This window comes from Nomascus leucogenys, chromosome 22a (genome assembly GCF_006542625.1).
Source record: "Nomascus leucogenys isolate Asia chromosome 22a, Asia_NLE_v1, whole genome shotgun sequence".
Lineage (NCBI taxonomy): Eukaryota > Metazoa > Chordata > Mammalia > Primates > Hylobatidae > Nomascus > Nomascus leucogenys.
In genome coordinates this window covers 83,379,939-83,399,098 of record NC_044402.1, presented here as the reverse complement: position 1 = coordinate 83,399,098, position 19,160 = coordinate 83,379,939, and the positions used below count along the sequence as shown (strand labels likewise).

At 36.0% G+C, this 19,160-nt stretch overlaps 1 protein-coding gene across 4 annotated transcripts in view; it reads left to right on the top strand.

The window, feature by feature from the left end:
* NCKAP1 (NCK associated protein 1) overlaps positions 1 to 19,160 on the top strand; it is a 117,918-nt gene that overhangs the window by 80,032 nt on the left and 18,726 nt on the right. For all 4 annotated transcript variants that reach the window (XM_003253818.3, XM_030804257.1, XM_003253817.3 and 1 more), the window contains 6 exons: positions 2,063 to 2,202; positions 3,073 to 3,204; positions 6,369 to 6,587; positions 6,776 to 6,906; positions 7,197 to 7,294; positions 17,525 to 17,618. In XM_003253818.3, the coding sequence (XP_003253866.1) occupies positions 2,063 to 2,202; positions 3,073 to 3,204; positions 6,369 to 6,587; positions 6,776 to 6,906; positions 7,197 to 7,294; positions 17,525 to 17,618 (814 nt within the window). The remainder of the gene's footprint in view (positions 1 to 2,062; positions 2,203 to 3,072; positions 3,205 to 6,368; positions 6,588 to 6,775; positions 6,907 to 7,196; positions 7,295 to 17,524; positions 17,619 to 19,160) is intronic.

Below are 19,160 nucleotides of genomic sequence, written 5' to 3'. Positions count from 1 at the left end.
GCCAGTTTTCAAAGAGAATGCTTCCAGTTTTTTGCCCATTCAGTATGATATTGGCTGTGGGTTTGTCATAGATAGCTGTTATTATTTTGAGATACGTCCCATCAATACCTAATTTATTGAGAGTTTTTAGCATGAAGGGTTGTTGAATTTTGTCAAAGGCCTTTTCTGCATCTATTGAGATAATCATGTGGTTTTTGTCGTTGGTTCTGTTTATATGCTGGATTACGTTTATTGATTTGCATATGTTGAACCAGCCTTGCATCCCAGGGATGAAGCCCAGCTTGTGGGAGTCGTTATAGTCATTTGAGAGCTTTCTTGTTATCTGGTGTGACAAGATGTACCAGCCTTTCTAGTAGCTCTGTCTGTTATGAAGAGTGTTATAAATATTCAACACTCTGGTCTCTTTAATATTCTTGAAGTTGCAAATGTCCGTAGAAATTTTCATTTTAGGAAGGAACTCCTTTGTCACAATACAAATGCAGTGTAATTTCTTATGCATTTTTTTCCCCAAATACTAATCCCATGGCTTTAGTTACTGTCTAGGTATAATGACTAAATAACTTTCCTTGGCCCAGCACTGTCCAATGGAGATACTATGCAAACCACATATGTAATTTAAAATTTTGTAGTAGCCATACACAAAACTTAGAAACAGGTAAAGCTAATTTTAAAAACATCGATTCAACCCGATATACCCCAAAATGTTATTATTTCAGCATGTAATCATATGAATGAAATATTATATAGTTTTTATACTAAATCTTTGAAATCTGGTGTTTATCTTATAACACAGCTGAATTTGGACTGGGCACATTTCACATGTGGCTACTGTAATGTACAGTGAAGCTCTCCTTCTACCTAAAATGTTATTTCTCATTTCTCATTTGCCTGCTTTATTACCTGTCAAGTGAAATCAATTATTTCTTATTTGTACCTGTGTGTTTTGTTTTGTTTTTTTAATTATTGGTCTTAACAATGTGTTAGGTAGAAACCTCTGTGTCATCCTTGATTCCTGCTTCTTTCACACGTCTAAGTTACTGAATCCTTTCAATTTTATCTCAGAAGTCTGTCTCAGATCTGCCCATTAAAATTTCTTTTATTACACTTGCCTATTTCATATCCCTTTTTCATGCCTTGTCTGAACTATTTGTTATAATTTTCCTTTTTCAGTGTTTTCTTCTGCCAGTATCAGAGTTATCCTTAGAAAATATCTCTTCATGGCCAGGCATGGTGGCTCACGCTTGTAATCCCAGCACTTTGGGAGGCTGAGGCAGGCGGATCTCCTGAGGTCAGGAGTTCAAGACCAGCCTGGCCAACATGGCGAAACCCCATCTCTACTAAAAATATAAAAATAAAATTAGCTGGGTGTGGTGGCAGTCGCCTGTAGTCCCAGCAGCTCAGGAGGCTGAGGCAGGAGAACGCAGGAGGCAGAGGTTGCAGTGAGCCGAGATCGTGCCATTGCACTCCAGCCTGGGCAGCAAGAGTGAAACTCTGTCTCAAAAGAAAAGAAAAGAAAATGTCTCCTCATGCTGTGGCTGTTTTAAAAAATTGTAGCTGTCTTTTTGCCTGCAGTTTACAATCCAACCTCTAGCTTGGTATTCAAGGCCCTTCCGAATAGTTGAAACCTCTGTACTTTATCTTACACATTATGCTCCACCACATAGTAGTTCTAACTACAGCTCTGAACCATCATATCTTTACATAGTTTTTTTCCAAAGGCCATTTAATCTTTCCAGTGAAATGTTCTTTTTCATTCCTTGCTTGCCTGGTATGGTTTTACTTGTCTTTTTAATAGTAATTTAAATAAGCATCTATGAATTTACCCTATGATGTGTTTCTTCACACAAGATTTACCCAAGATTTACCCATTTCTGTTTTCCACCAAACTATGTGCATTACCCAAGCTAGCTAAGTAAGCTCTGTATCTCACTTATATTTCTGTCTTTTAATATTGTTGTAATATTTACAACATAGCCTGGATTCAGCTAATGTTTGCTTGAATAGTTAGTATGCTCTCAGAGTAATTGGTGTAATGTAAGGTTTCATTCTTTTCTAAATTTAGTTGCTGCCCAAGCATTGTGCCAAAACTATCAGTCAAGCAGTGAATAAGAAATCAAAAAAGCAGACTGGTAAGAAAGGGGAACCTGAAAGGGAGAAACCAGGTGTTGAGAGCATGAGGAAAAACAGGCTGGTTGTGACCAAGTAAGTGTCCACTTATATTATACCTTTTTGCTCCAGGTAAAATATTTATTTCATTTTTTTTCTATGACATTAGTACTGAGGAAATGCTAATAATTGTATATTCTTCATTTTCCAGCCATTTTTAAAAATATTTCTGAGCTTAATTAACCTGTTAGTTGCTTATTTCATATCAAAATACAGATTTTGGCCTTTAGAAGAAAATATATGTAATAGGTGATATTTGTCTTTTTATACTAAGTACTGAAGGCCAATTATATGTTTAAAAAATTTTGTGTGGTACATTATAAGCAATCTTTAATTTTTAATTTACTTAAAATTAGACAGCGGAGACTTTATTTTGGCATGTTTGTGATATATTAGAACATACCCAATGTCATTATTATAAAAAAGAAATAACAGACCAGGTAGCATTCAGGGATCTTTGCTTGCTTCATTGTTTGCAGGGGAGGTGTAGGTGGGTAATAATTGGGTAAATATTTTTTGTTTAAAGTATAGTTCCTACTTTCTTGCTAAATTGAGCAAGCCATTGCCCTTTCTTAGACAACTTTCCTTCTCTCATAACAGAAAGTACTTCAGGAATTGGAAGTGATTATCTTTATGAGTGCAGAATAAGCTCTGCCTTTGTGTATTAAGTCAGTATATTCGTTACTACCTAAAGGTAGAAACAAATGATGCCATCTTTAGAATATTGCTCTTATGTGTTTGTTATAACCTTAAAGATTTTGAACTTTCTCAGTTTAGGAGATTAAAAAGTCAAATTCTCTTAGCATTATCTCCAAAAAAGTTTGATATATTTATAAAATTAATTTTGTATTGCCTGTGATGACATGTTGAACATTTTACTTAACTGTTTATTAATGTTTTTTTCAGCCTTGATAAATTGCACACTGCACTTTCTGAGTTATGCTTCTCTATAAATTATGTACCAAACATGGTGGTATGGGAACATACCTTTACCCCACGAGAATATTTGACTTCTCATCTGGAAATACGCTTTACCAAGTAAGAAAGAATATTAACTGTTTTTTGTTTGTTGACTCAGTAATGAGTTTGTTATTTAATTATTAATGACTATACAGTGTTTTATAAGGAAAAGCATTAGTAGAACTGGATTAGTGTTAAGAATAATGAACCGGGCCAGGCGTGGTGGCTCACGCCTATAATCCCAGCCCTTTGGGAGACTGAGGCAGGCAGATCACGAGGTCAGGAGATGGAGAACATCCTAGCTAACACAGTGAAACCCGTCTCTACTAAAAATACAAAAAATTAGCCGAGCGTGGTGGTGGGCGCCTGTAGTCCCAGCTACTCGGGAGGCTGAGGCAAGAGAATGGTGTGAACCCAGGAGACAGACTTGCAGTGAGCCGAGATCGTGCCACTGCACTCCAGCCTGGGTGACAGCAAGACTCTGTCTCAAGAATAATGAACTGGGAAATGCAAAGAATAGTGAACTGAAAATTACTTAAGATACCCAGATTCTTTTCTCATACCTATTAGTATTAACTAGTAACACCAGGCAAACCAGTTAATATCTCTGAGTCATAGCTTCCTTATATACAAAGTGAGAAGATTGGAGCAAATCAATGTATTTCAGCTTGCAGGTGGCAACCCAATAGGTTCATGAAATCAGTTTATTAGGTTGTAGTCAAAGTTTAGAGAAAGAAGTGGGAGGGAAAGAAAGGACAAGAGGAAGAAAAAAATAGGAAAAAAAAAAACCCAGTACACTGTGTGCATTAAATATATATATTGCTTCGTGAAATATTTCAGTTGCATGTATGCATGTGTGTTGACTTGCAGTGTTAAGATGCGTGTCATGCAGTAGGTCACAATAAAATGTTTGAAGACCTGAGGACTAGATAAACCCTTACGTGTTTTCTGAATTCACATGTCGCTGTTAAATAAGCCAATAGAATTCTAGATTCTTGAATTCTCAATTCTAATTAGAATTTCCTGTTATATATAAATATATATTTTATGTATGTATATGAAAGAGTACATTGATAAGTCAGAAACCTTTCAACTTTATAGATATTGTTTTAACCTTTTTCTGAAGTTACATATTAATATTTATTCATGAAAATTTTTATTTGACAATTTTTTTCTTCAAAGCCTTGAAGCAATTTATAAAACAAAATTTTGCCAAAAGGTTTTCAAAGTTTCTGTAGTCATTAACAGGTGGTATTTGTATTTCTACTGTATGCTTAACATTGTGTTAAGTACTCTAGGTAATAATGAGATAAAGATAGAACTGTAGCTGGTGAGATGACTAAAAGAATTAGAGAACAGAATATGACAGTATATAATTGGCACTAAGTTGAGTGTTAAATTTATCAGTTGACTTGAGAAGAGTCTGGCGATGAACTGGCTTTTATTCTCCTTAGTAAGTCAGGCATCCTGACAGGAAAACCCAGAATGCCCTAGAACTTAGACCAAAGGGACATTGTGCCTTGTGGTGTTTATTATTCTCAAGTGGGTTAGAGGTGGGAGATTGGTAGGTAGAAGGGAGAGTTCAGTTTACAGCTCCCTTGTTTTCCTTGTAAACAGTCTGCTTTGTTAATCCACAGAGAAGCAATTTGTTTTTTTTTAACCAAACATCTACTTAGTGATTAGGATCAAGGCAAGGGGAACAGCTTGTTTACCTTGGAAAGATTTTTTATTTAATTTAATTTATTTATTTATTTATTTTGAGACGGAGTTTTGTTCTTTCGTCCAGGCTGGAGTGCAGTGGCACAATCTCGGCTCACCGTAACCTCCATCTCCCGAGTTCAAGCAATTCTCCTGCCCCTCAGCCTCCTGAGTAGCTGGGACTACAGGCGTGTGCCACCATGCCTGGCTAATTTTTGTATTTTTAGTAGAGACGGGGTTTCGCCATTTTGGCCAGCCAGATAGCTTGTGAATATTAGTGGGTTGGTTTTTGTCAATCAACTGAGCACAGTCTTAGGACTTAGGGATTATACACTAGGATAGCAGTTTTCGTCTTGAGTTGGTTCTTCTTGGCCTGTTTCTAGTGATGGGATTTGTCGGTTGTCTTTTAAGGATTCATCCTTACGAATACAAGCCTAAGATCTTTACAGATCTAATGCTCAGGGAGTTTTAAAGAAAGTGAAATAGGGGTGGCCAGTGTAGGATAAGATCATTTAGGGAAGTATTTTCAAAATTTGTGTTTCCTTTTTAGTCTTACACAGTTTCTTGAGATATAAACAGAACTGTGTTTTATGTGCTATGAGTGATTAAAGAAAATAAAGTTGTTTGTTGCCTTATTTTGTTTGACTGTCATACAGTTTGTTTAGAGGCAGCACTAAGTCAGGGAGATCTGCGGTCAAATCCTAGTCATAACCACTTCCCAACAAAACCTTATCAATTTATGTGAGTCCTGAGCTTTATTTTTTTTCCTCTGGGAAATATAGTGATAAGTACATTGTAGGTTTATTAAATGTGAGGATTGTAGGTAATTTATATAAAACCTCAAAAACTACTGGTACCTAACAGTGTCAAATAAATTCAAGCTGTAGACTAAATAGTTCATTGTCCTTGCTACAAACAACTTACCATGTTAAAGCAATTTGTAAAACCCTCTTTATACTTAAATCATTTTTGTTACTGGTATTCTTAGAATGTTTTTAATCATTTGTATTCACATTTCATTGTAGTTTTTAAGTTTTCTTTCTTTTTTTTTCCTTTTTCTTTTTCTTTTTTTTTATTTTTAAGGCAGTCTCACTCTGTTGCCCAGGCTGGAGTGCAGTGGTGCAATCTCAGCTCACTGCAACCTCTGCCTGCTGGGTTCAAGCGATTCTCCTGTCTCAACCTCCCAAGTAGCCAGGATTACAGGTGTGTGCCAGGCCCAGCTAATTTTTGTATTTTTAGTGGAGACAAGGATTCACCATGTTGGCCAGGATGGTCTCGAACTCCTGACTTCAAGTGATCTGCCCTCCTCAGCCTCCCAAAATGCTGGGATTACAATAGGCGTGGACCACCATGCCCGGCCTTCATTCTTTTTTTACGTTGTTTCCTCGGAAGATAATGACTGTAGTTTTACAGCTTTGTAATAAATTATTTTTAAAGTTAATTTTATTGCTTGTTTAATATTAGATAACAGTAGGTCGAGTGGTTTATTTTACGTGAATGGAAAAGTCAGAGGCTTCTCTTATTCTTCTACCCCTTCTCCCCAGGTCAATTGTTGGGATGACTATGTATAATCAAGCCACACAGGAAATTGCAAAACCTTCAGAACTTCTAACAAGTGTAAGAGCATACATGACCGTACTCCAGTCAATAGAAAACTATGTGCAGATTGATATTACAAGAGTATTTAATAATGTGCTTCTTCAACAAACACAACATTTAGATAGTCATGGAGAGCCAACCATTACAAGTCTATACACAAATTGGTAAGGAATGCATTTAGAAATTTGTAGTAGCAGAAAGTTTGTAATGAAGTACTTAGGAAAATTAATTTTTTGTGAATAAGTACTTATTCATATTATCAGTCAACTTAAAATTATATGCAGGAATGTATATCATGATACATTCTGAATTAAGCAGTTTCTTCCAGTTATAAGTTTACGTTTCTCCTTAGGTATTTGGAAACTTTGTTACGACAAGTCAGCAATGGCCATATAGCATATTTTCCTGCAATGAAAGCATTTGTGAACTTACCGACAGAAAATGAATTAACATTCAATGCAGAAGAATATTCTGACATATCAGGTGAATAATACTATACCACGGTTTAGAGAATGAAGAACACTTAATTCTTTTGCTAGTGTCTTGATTCTTTTGACTTTTGATTCTGTTGTGACTATTTCATTCAATTATATGCATAACTGCATATTGTATCTTAGAATTACTTTTGCATTTTGTATTCGCTCTTTCTTTCTAGGGACTTTTATCAGGATTTTACATTAGTTTTTATAATGAGATGTTGTATTGTGTTAATGTTCATTTTCTTAAAATATTTGCTCTGTCAGAAGTATAAAATTAAGTATGTTTTCTTTCAGAAATGAGGTCACTATCAGAACTACTAGGCCCGTATGGTATGAAGTTTCTAAGTGAAAGCCTTATGTGGCATATTTCATCACAAGTTGCTGAACTTAAGGTAATATAGTCTTTATTAATTTTAGCTTTTAAACATTAATTCCTGAAAAACATTTCAGGGATATGAGCAACAAGCCTACAATGTTAATTATTTTAATCCAACATGAAAGTACTAATATGAAAATGAAATTAAATAGCTAGCAAGGCCTTTTTATGGCATCTAAGTTTAGTTTTCTCTATTTTGTAGGTGAGAAAATGGAAAGCCAAAATAGGTGAATTGACTTGGTAAAGGGGGCAGAACCTCAGGGTCATTGGCTTGTGGTCAAGCCTTCATAGTATTGAATCATGATGTTTCCTTTGAAATACCAGCTTCAAAATTCCAGCCAAAGTTAAAAATTTGTTCACACTTGCAGTTTGAATGTATTTGCTTTCCATAGATTATAATACAAAAATTATCAGGCTTACTGCTTTTTCTTAGGTAATCTTTTAAATTATCTTACGCCCTCTAAGTTGGATGAAAAATGCCTTTAGAATCCTTAATGTTTCAGTAAAGATGTAAAGCAACTGAAGCAACAACATTTTAAATACCTTTTTTTAGCCTTTTAGAAATATCCTAGAGCTAAGGTGATTTATATTGAATGAATTTGTATATATAATAACTATGTAGTTTTTGAAAGAATTTGAACTTGGGTCACTAAAACTTTTGAACTTACAAGCAGAATAGAGAAGTCATGTTTTAAAATAAACATTTTCTTTGTAAAAGCTTTTTGGTGGTTTTTTTTTTTTTTTTTCTGAGATGGAGTCTCACTCTGTTGCCCAGGCTGGAGTACAGTGACACGATCTCAACTCACGCAACTTCCGCCTCCGAAGTAGCTGGGCCTGCAGGCACGCACTGCCAAGCCTGGCTTATTTTTGTATTTTTAGTAGAGATGGTGTTTCACCATGTGGGCCAGGCTGGTCTCGAATTCCTGACCTCAAGAGATCCGCCCACCTCGGCCTCCCAAAGTGCTGGGATTACAGGCACAAGCCACCGTGCCTGGCCAATTTTTAGTTTCTTAAGAAAATGATAGACGGTACTGGTAAGTAGCTTACAGTTCAGATGTAGCACATAGAGTTCTAAATGTGGTCATCTGATTTACTGAAAATTGAGCAAATATATAGAACAAGTTAATTTCCAAAAACTTAATAGTATTTTGCTGAGTGAATAAATAGCAAGAGTCAGTGTGACTAAAAGCTTAGTATAGTCAAAGATTTAAGGAGAGGCAATATTACCCATTGGTTAAGAACTCAAGCTTTCAGCCAGGCGCGGTGGCTCATGCCTGTAATCCAGCACTTTGGGAGGCCGAGGTGGGCGGATTGCCTGAGGTTAGGAGTTCAAGACCAGCCTGGCCAACATGGTGAAATCTCCCCTCTACTGAAAATACAAAAATTAGCTGGGTGTTGTGGTGGGCACTTGTAATCCCAGCTCATAGGGAGGCTGAGGCAGGAGAATCACTTGAACCCAGGAGGTGGAGGTTGCAGTAAGCTGAGATCACACCACTGCACTCAAGCCTGCATGACAGAGTGAGACTCTGTCTCAAAAAAAAAAAAAAAAGAAAAAGAAAAAGAAAAAACTCAAGCTTTCAACTTAGGTTTTCCTGAATTTCAGACCTATCACTTACAAGCTTTGATTTCGGGCAAATGTTTAAGCTTTTACTTTGAGAGCATTTTATGAGATCATGCATGTCAAGCTTTTAGGTACTCAGCATAATGTCTGTTATTTTAGTATTCATCATATCATTATCCTCTCATTGTTATTTTTAAAGTTTTCTGCAATTATTATATAAAAGTCAACTTTTAGATGCCTTAAAATATAAAGTTTATAAACTTTATATGGTTGTAAATATACAAACATTGAAATGCTAGTCTTGGTTCTTTACAGGCAGTATCATTCTTATTTATTAGACTGATTCTCCTGTAAATACATAATTTTTTTTCTATCCTATTGTTCTCAAATAACAAACTTCTCATCTCCAATTTTTTTTCTTGTGTTCCTTCAGTATGAGATAATAGAAGAATTACAGCTCTGAAATTTTACTTTAGCCAGCTATTTTTTATTTCAGACTAAATAAACTAGGCACTTACAGAATTATCTGTATTATTTTTTGCTTTTTTGTTATTTAATTTGATGGATACAGTATCATGGTACAGTAATAAAAATTAGCCTATTTTGAGTCTCTCCGAATTCATTTATATGAACAGTTCCTTAATACTGCAAGGATCTGGCCTTCTGCTTTTCCTTCCTCCTTCACTTTTCCAGCGCGGCTGGCCTGATTGCTGTTGTGTCATTTCAAACCACCCTTCACTAAGACATGGTCATAACTTGCCTGTTCATGACATTCATGTATTTTTCAAATGTCACCGTATCAGAATGTCCTTCCTGACCAAGCTTTCTAAAATCGCAAACATCACTTTTTATTCTCTTCATTCAGCTGTATGTGTATCTTAATTGTGACCTCTCATGCAGTGTATTTGTTTATGTCACTCTCACTAGAGTGTAAACGCAGTTCTAAACTCTGTTAAAACCTTGCTGCAGACCTAACACATAGTAGGCGCTTAGTAAATATTTGTTGGATGCAAAAATAAAAATAGCTAGCTTTATTTGTTGGAGACAGAGTCTTGCTGTGTGACCCAGGCTGGAGTGCAGTGGTGTGATCATGACTCACTGCTAGCTCGGCCCCCCTGGGCTCAGGCGATTCTGTCACCTCAGCCTTCTGAGTAGCTGGGACTACAGGCATGTGCCAGCAAGTCCAGCTAATTTTTTGTAGAGACAGGGTTTTGCCATATTGCCCAAGCTGGTCTCTAACTCGTGGGCTCAAATGGTCCACCCACCTCAGCCTCAAAGTGCTGGGATTACAGGCACGAGCCACTGTGCCTGGCCCCAGCTTTCTTAACTCTGTTTTATTCAAGGACTTTTCTAAGATCTTCGCTTATCTTATTAACTCCTTTACATTTTTAAAAGAGGTGTTTTCCTTATTTTACAAATTAGGAAAGTGAGGCCAAGAAAGATTAAATAACTTATGCACGCTCACATTTTAGTAAGTGGTGAAACTGAAATTTGAACTCAGTCTGTCTAGCACCACAGATTATGCTAGTACCATGCTACACTGCCTGTAGAACCGAGAGAGATCTCAGCAGTCATCTGACCTACTCTTATCTGATGAAGGAGCACATGTTGCATTTTTCTAGCTGTATTATCTGGTCTTTTTGAAAATGAGGCCATCTTATCAATTACTGTACATCTCTAGTTTATGTTGATTTAGTATCTAAGTAGTAATTTTTTGTTGGTCCTCATTCTTACATCAAGAGGCAGGGATTGCCTTTGACGAGATCACCCTTCACATATTTAAAAACTGCTTCCCTTCATGTATCATCTTTCTCTTCCTCGTGTGGAATATATTCATATTCAGTCTCTTTGTCATCTTTGTCACTCCTTCCTGTGTACAAACTCTGTTTTTTGTTGTTGTTGTCACTCTTAGAGAATAGTGCCCTGAACCAAGAATGAGTTTCAGATAAGGTGTGATGAGTGAGAGTACATTTATCTATTCTGGATACTGTACTTACTGACACAGTTTAAGATAGCATGAACACATTTGGTAGCTATGCCATACTGTTTTCACAATCAACTTGCAATCAGATGAATTGTCTCTTTTTTTCATTTATGCTAACCTTAAACACATGGCTTTCCACATCTTATATTTTGTGAAATTTTTAGACCTGAGTATATGCTTCGTAGTTTTTCTTAGTAAAATTTATCTTGTTAGGTATTGTCCATTATTCTAGGGTCTTTTTTTGAGTACAGATTTTATCCTAGTCTTTTAACAATTATTTTATAAACTTAACTTTTTAGCCTTGTCTCTAAGTATGAATGTTATCAAATATACTCTCATTCTTGAGAAGAAATGGAAGGTGCTTATGTTTTAACATTTCTCTCTTATATTTGGGAGTGGCTATATTCTTTCTCAGATATTAAAATTTAAAGTTAGGGAATGCGGAACTACTGTAAACAATGTTGACTTTTTAAATATCCTTAACCAAGATGGTTAAGGATGTGAAAACATTTTTCTTGAAAACTTTTGATGTTAGCTTTCTAGTAATCTCCTATGTGATTCTTTTCTTACTTGACTTTTCATTTTACCTTCATAATAACTTCCATATTTTATTAATGATTTAATATTGTAGTAATTATTATTTTTTGGTACTCGTTTTTACTTTTTTGCTTTTCAAATACTAAATCCTGACTTATTTAAGGATTATGTTTTTCAGAAGGCTTCCTATGAAATATTTATATTTTTAATATTGTGCCTTCATCATTTAGTTCTTCAAAACAAGGTTAGTTGTAAGGATTCCATTTTCTGGAATTGTATAATGTTTTATAGTGATTTTGTTTGAGATCTCTCCTAATAACCTCAAGATGTAATCCAGATTGTTTAGTATTCAACTACTTGTGTATTATTAAGAACTTGAGAAGGTGTTTATTTGTGACTTTGTTTTCTCAGCCTCTGTGTACTGAGGCATACTTCATACGTATTCTTCTATTTTATTACGTAAGAAATCCGACAGATCATAATGATGTTTCATATAGATAAATTCAGTGTGTTGTATACTAATCTCATTGAAATAAATCTCTAAAAGTTATTCTGTCAGTGATGATTCTAATTTGTTTAGCGTCCTGTAAAATTTCCTTAGAATAACCTAATTTTTGAAATTATAGGAACAAAAGAACTTACAGATTTTTGCTTCCAGGATTGGTAGTCTAGGTAATTCAGATCTCCTTATTTCCAAAGAACAACTTAAAAAGCTGGAGAGAGATATATATCTCTATAAAATAATCTTCTTTAAAGAAGAACTAAAAAGATAGTGAAGTCTTTCTAGGCTAACACCAAGGAGAACCTGGGAAATCAGAGACATAAGCCCAGCTTTGGAAGCCACTTTTCACCCAGGCATGTGTATTGAAGCAGAAGTAACATTTGTAAAACTAAGCTGAATTCTGGTGGCCTTGTGGAACAAGGGTGTCAGTAGTCAAAAACCTGGAGTAAAGCCTTCTCAAAGTAGGGCATGAGAAGCCTGCATAATTTCTCCCCAGCCCTCTTTACATAGACACTGTCTAACTTCGGGGTAAGGGTGAACTGGAAATGAGTTACCCCTCCCCAGGATTTGCAGCCCTGTTTATGTTGTATGCTTTGTCTAAGGCATCTCAATCCTTGGACCTGGATTAATGTGGTCCTAGGTTGGTAGTACCCCAACGTACTTAGCAGAAGCTAACACAGATCTTCTCTGGAGAAAGGTATCCTCATCCTAGGCTTCAGATGATTCCTGCAAATAATTCATCAAACACGTGACCTTCAGCTGGAGAGTGGAAGTCTTTTGGAGATTAGTGCAGAGTGGAGGTAGGAGGTTTTATATATCTGGAAGGCTGCCATGATTAAGTTATTGTCTTGTTTTCAGCCTCAAGCCTTCCTTTCTGTGCCATTGCCTTCAATTTCTGATCCCTTCCTCCTTTCCTCCCTCTTGAGGTGTGATTTAACTTGCTTCTACATTGTATCTCCATTATAAGAACTTGCTAATCAAATTTCTCACCTCTCCTTATTCTTTGCTCTAGTTTCCATCTTCCAGAAATTTGTTCACTTTTCTCCTTTGATCTTGTTTTTTCTGCTGTTTCCTTTTTTTGGGGGGGGCGGGTAGGTTTATGCCTTTATTTTTTTACCTGTGACTTGAGTGGATTTCTGAAAGGAGCAGTTTTAGACATTTAAAATTCTCTACATTTAATCAGCACTTCTACATAGTTTACATACTTGTTGGAGCGTTTTTTTTTTCTTTCCAACTTCTATTTTATGTTCAGGGGGTGCATGTGCAGGTTTGTTATATGGGCGGATGACATGTCATGGGTTTGGCATACAGATTGTCACCTAGGTAATAAGCATAAGTACCCAATAGGTAGTGTTTTGACCCTTACCCTCTTCCCACCCTCTACCTTCAAGTAGGCCCTGGTGTGTGTTGCTCCCCCCCCCCTTTTTTTTTTGAAACAGAGTCTCGCTCTGTCGCCCAGGCAAGGAGTGCAGTGGCATGATCTCGGCTCACTGCAAGCTCTGCGTCCCAGGTTCACGCCATTCTCCTGGCTCAGCCTCCTGAGTAGTTGGGACTACAGGCGCTCACCGCCATGCCTGGCTCATTTTTTGTATTTTTTAGTAGAGACGGGATTTCACCGTGTTAGCCATGATGGTCTCAATCTCCTGACCTCGTGATCCACCCACCTCAGCCTCCCAAAGTGCTGAGATTACAGGCGTGAGCCACTGCGCTGTCCATGTGTACTTGATATTTAGCTCCCACTTTTAAGTGAAAATGTGAGGTGTTTGGTTTTCTCTTCCTGTGTTAATTCCCTTAGGATAATGGCCTCCAGCTCTATCCATGTTGCTGCAAAGGACATGATCTCATTCTTATTTGTGACTGTGTAGTAGTTCATGATATATATGTACCACATTTTCTTTATTGAGTCTATTGTCGATGGGCATTTAGGTTGATTCCATGTCTTTTTTGTTGTTGTGAATAGTGCTGCAGTGAACATACACATGCATGGGTCTTTATGCTAGAATGATCTATATTCCTTTGGGTGTATACCCAGTAATGAGATTGCTGGGTTGAGTAGTAATTCTGTTTTAAGTTCTTTGAGAAATCTGCAAACTGCTTTTCACAGTAGCTGGACTAATTTACATTCCCATCAGCAGTGCATAAGCATTTCTTTTTCTCTGCAACCTCACCAGCATGTTTGAGCATTTTGATAGGAAACGTTTCTAAAAGTGGATCAAAGAATACAAACATTAATTTTTTTTGATATTATCAAATATCCCTCTGAAAATATTGTAGTTCACACTCTCCTCGGCAGAACATTGTGATATCTCTAATAGCATCTTAGTCTTTTTGGAGTTAGTATATACAGTGTTTTGTGTTTTGGGGGGAATTGTAATATTTTAAAGATTATTCTGTAATTTCTTTGCTGGTTTTTTTTTCTTTCTTTCTTAAGATACAGGGTCTTCCTGTCAACCTGGTCTGGAGTGCAGTTGCACGTTCATAGCTCACTGCAGCCTCCAACTCCTGGGCCCACCCTCCTGAGTAGCTGAGAAATATAGGCGTGTACCACTGTGCCTAATTTTTTTTTTAAGCTTTTTTTTATTTTTTATTTTTTGAGACAGAGTCTCGCTCTTGTCGCCCAGGCTGGAGTGCAATGGCGCGATCTCAGCTCACTACAACCTCTGCCTGCCGGGTTCAGGCGATTCTCCTGCCTCAGCCTCCCGAGTAGCTGGGACTACAGGCACCTGCCACCATGCCTTGCTAATTTTTGTATTTTTAGTAGAGATGGTGTTTCACCATGTTGGAGAGGCTAGTTTCGAACTCCTGACCTCAGGTGATCTGCCCACCTCGGCCTCCCAAAGTGCTGAGATACAGGTGTGAGCCACTGCACCCAGCCTTTTAAAGTTTTTTGTAGAGACGAAATATTGCTGTGTTGCCCAGGCTGGTCTCAAACTCTTGGCTTCAGGTGATCCATCCACCTTGGCCTCCCAAAGTGCTAGGATTACAGGTGTGAGTCACCATGCCTGGCCACTTTGCTTTTATTTCCATTTTTAAAAGATTTAATCTAAACTGATATAAACCAAATATCATTTGATTGTATCTTTTTATCTTAAAGGTGACCTTAATTATTTTAGTTCCTGTTTTAGCTGAGGACCTTTTTGTTTTATAGAGTAATTTGTGTGCTAATTAAAGAAGTAGAGCTTTTTTATATTTGATGGTTGTGAATAAACTGTGTGCCAGACATAATCAACACTATGTACGTGTACTTACGGTGAAACATGTTTATTCCTTTCAGGAGAAGAAGGCAACCATATTTTTTTCTACTAAAATTCTTGGGTGTTTTAATTGGGGTTGTGCCTGTTGAGTCCATTTCTCCTTCCAGTCTGCCAAAAGAATTGTTTTGGCATTTTACAGATCAGTTCTTCTAGTTCTTCATGGGATCCTAAAAGACATTTTTTCAAATGAAGTAGGAAATTTAAATATGAATTTTGCCAAGAATTTTAACACTTTCTTTTTAACACAATACCAAGTAAATTATATTAAACACTTTTTAAAAAAATCTTGATTTATTTCACTTGCTTTGTCTAAACTTATTCTAAACCATTTCATTGGTAATTCCTGTTATTACTGCCAGATTTCAGTTTATTCGTCAGTGAGATTAGTCAATAACTTTATAGAGAGCAAAGAATAGTAAGCCAGCAAATAATTTAGGGTAATGGTTCACAAATTTTACTTCTCAGACCAGCAGAAGAAACATTACTTTGGAGCTGGTTAAAAATGCAGGTTTTTGTTCTCTGTCTCAGACCTGCTAAATCAGAAATTTTGGGGCTGGGACCCAGCAATGTATGTTTGTAAGGAGTCCTCTAGAGAATTTTGATGCCCACAAAAGATGGGGGACCATTTCTTTAGGGATTAAGAACATGGATTTTAAAATGAGACATACCTGAATTCAAATTCCAAATTAACTGTTGAATATCACTGTAACTTTGGGCAAGTTATCGAACTTCTCTGACCTTAGTTTCCTCAGCTGTAAACTTGGAATATTACCTCCCTTAATTGGATTATAGTAAATATGATTATAAATTACCTTGTATAAGAGCTTAACAAATGGTTATAATTGCTCATTATTAAACATATATCAATATTTCTGAAATTGTATGTATCTTACAGTGTTAGTAGTTGGTTTTTGTTTTTCCTTTTAGTGACACATAGAATAAGGTGCATTTTAAATTCGATGGTGTTGATTCACTGATACGTGATACTGTGTTTAAAGTGCAAGGTCACTATCAGACTTGGGCATAGAGTTTGAGTGTGTATTGAATCCAGTTTTAGGTTTAGAGTTTTGTTTTGGCTCAGAGAGAGCAGGCAGCCTAATCAGAGACCATAGAAGTTAAATTCAGCAAATAAAGCAAATAAATGTGACTAGAGCTTAACTTCTGATTAGCAACATAATAAGAAACAATCTGAAGTAATAACATCAAGCAACCTAAATAAAACTTATACTAGCGTTTTCAAAAAAATTATTTTTGTAGATTTTCTGCATAGTTTTTTTCCCTTAAATCAGATGTTTTCAACCTTTCGTTTGTAAAAAACCACCATGGCACTTTATATGCTTGCTGCACCTTCCCAACCAGGTCTGCTCAATTGAAATAACCAGGAATGAAGCATGGATATGTGTATTTGGAAAGAGCATCACAGGTGATTGTGATGTGTACAAGGTCTGAGAACCATTACAGAGAACAAAAGTAAAGAAAATTTTGATTTACAAGAACTTTGTAGAGATATAGAGATCAGAAATTAAATTATAAACTTCAGTTACGTTTTGAAAGAACTGGGAAGCGTTGATAGTGGTGAACTTAGTGGTGAAAGCAGACCGCACAGGTAACAGTGCAACAAAGAGCAAAATGTCTCTCTCACTTCTCTCTTCATTGTTTTAGAAACCCCATTTATTGTTGTGTAGGCTTATCTCTGACAGAATGAAATTAATTACATTTGTGTTACAATTTTTAAACTAAATTACTTTGTAATGTTTCTTTCGAGGAGAGCATTCTTCAATGAGTTATACTTTTCTTGAATAGTTATCCTTCACAGCCTTCCCTTATTTATATGTCTTCCTTCTTTTCTCTTCCCTTTTCTCAGTGGTCTGTGAAAGAGAAGTAGATAGTTTATACTTCCATTTTATAATTTTTGTTGGGAAACATTACTATTATATAATCCCCATCAAGTAGTACCATACCATAACAAGTCATTCTCCCTCTGATTGTACGTATCCAGTAATACTCATTGTCTACAGACATACTGTAGCCTGCCTTTGGCCAGGTTTAACTTTAGCAAGTTCTTTTGTTTCAGCTGGAATTTGTTGCTATGTCCATTTTAGTGTCTACTTTTTATTATTGATGCCGTTCAACGTCTAAGCATAAGATGATTCTTTATCCTACTACTTATCTTTGTTGCTTTTCCTGAACTCCTTCCTTCTTGAATTTGTAAACTGAAGGGAAACACTAAGTTTATATAAATAATTTTCAGATTCTTTTATTGAAACAACAACAAAAAATATATAGCATAGAGCATCTGGATTTCATGAATTGTGTTTCCTACTTGCCAGATTGTAATTTCCAAGCATGCTCTTATCTCATTAACACAAAGAGGTCTGTGCCTGACCTAGGATCTTTCTTTTTTTTAGAAACTTGTGGTGGAGAATGTTGATGTGTTAACACAAATGAGGACCAGCTTTGACAAACCAGACCAGATGGCTGCACTCTTTAAAAGATTATCATGTGGGTAACTCATGATACTTTTTATAAACATAAGAAGATCTTGATACTCAGTATTTAGCTTTGGCTCAAAATTTGTAACATAAATACAAGTAGTAAATTTTGAAAAGTACTCTTTAGCTTATGAAGAGAACTAGAACATTTTTGCAGTCAAAGGATCATATAAGTGTGTGTGTGTGGCTTATCTGTTTCACAATGTTTCTTAACCATACTCTTAGTCTACTATATGTTGCTAGTTCATGAATATTACCAGTATCAATTTGGTTTTGAACCCATTAAATTTAATACAGTAAATCTACATTAATTTAGACTAAAAGGATTTGTTTCTGAGCCTATTAACTTTCTGAAAATCAACTTTATACGCATAAGTTACATACAATAAAATGTACCATTTAAGCAAACGATGTTTTGGATTTTGACAGATGGATACATTCATATAACCATTGGCACAGTCTAGATAAAGAACAGTTCCATCAGTTTGAAAAATTGTTTGCTATCTCTTTGTAGTTGGTCTCCTACCCCAGTCTCTGGCCCCAGGCCAAACAACCACTGATCTTATTTCTGTCACTATAGATTAAATTTGTGTCTGGCTTCTTTCACTTAGCATAATGTTTTTGAGATTTATTCATCCATGTTGTTAAGTGATCAGTAATTTGTTTCTTTTTGTTCTTATCTAAGATTGATGAAAACCTGAACCTACAACTTTAAAAAAAAATGTAATGTCTTCTTGACATTGATCCTTTGTGGGAGGTATATTGTCAAATAACAGTGAATCTTAAGTATTAAAGTGTGTTCAGCCAGATAACTGTTTTAGATATACTTTATCTAATGTTATTTTCTTTTGCTTTTTTTACTTGAACTGTTAAAAGTTATAATGAAAAATTATTTTAAAGTCATACTTCTTGATTAATTTAAAAGCCTTCTCAACACTAAAAAGAAAAATGAAATCCCTAATAAAATATTCTTTGTATTTGAGAAAGCCAGAGAACAAGTTTATGTTCCTAAACAAAAAATAATCCAGAAGAAAACTAAAGCCATACATGTATTTAACATACTTCACATTTGACATTTTTCTCTTAAATGCTGTAGAGAATCACTTTATTAAGCTATTTTATCCTGTAAAACTTATTTAATTCTTATTGAATAAGAATTAAAGATTACCTTATAGGACAGATCCGTGGTTGCCAGGACTATAAAGGGAAAGCAATGAGGGAGATTTTTAGGGTGATGAAACTGTTCACCATAGTGGTGATACAAACCTATCATATGTGTCACATAGTGGTAACACAAATCTGTACATGATAACATTTGGGGCTGGGTGCGGTGGCCCAGGCGTGTAATCCCAGCACATTGGGAGCCAAGGCAGGCAGATCACTTGAGATCAGGAATTCCAGACCAGCCTGGCCAACATGTTAAAACCCTGTCTCTACTAAAAATACAAAAATTAGCCAGGCATTATGGCACATGCTTATAATCCAAGCTACTCGGGAGGCTGAGGTAGGAGAATTGCTTGAACCCAGGAGGTGGAGGTTGCAGTCAGCTGAG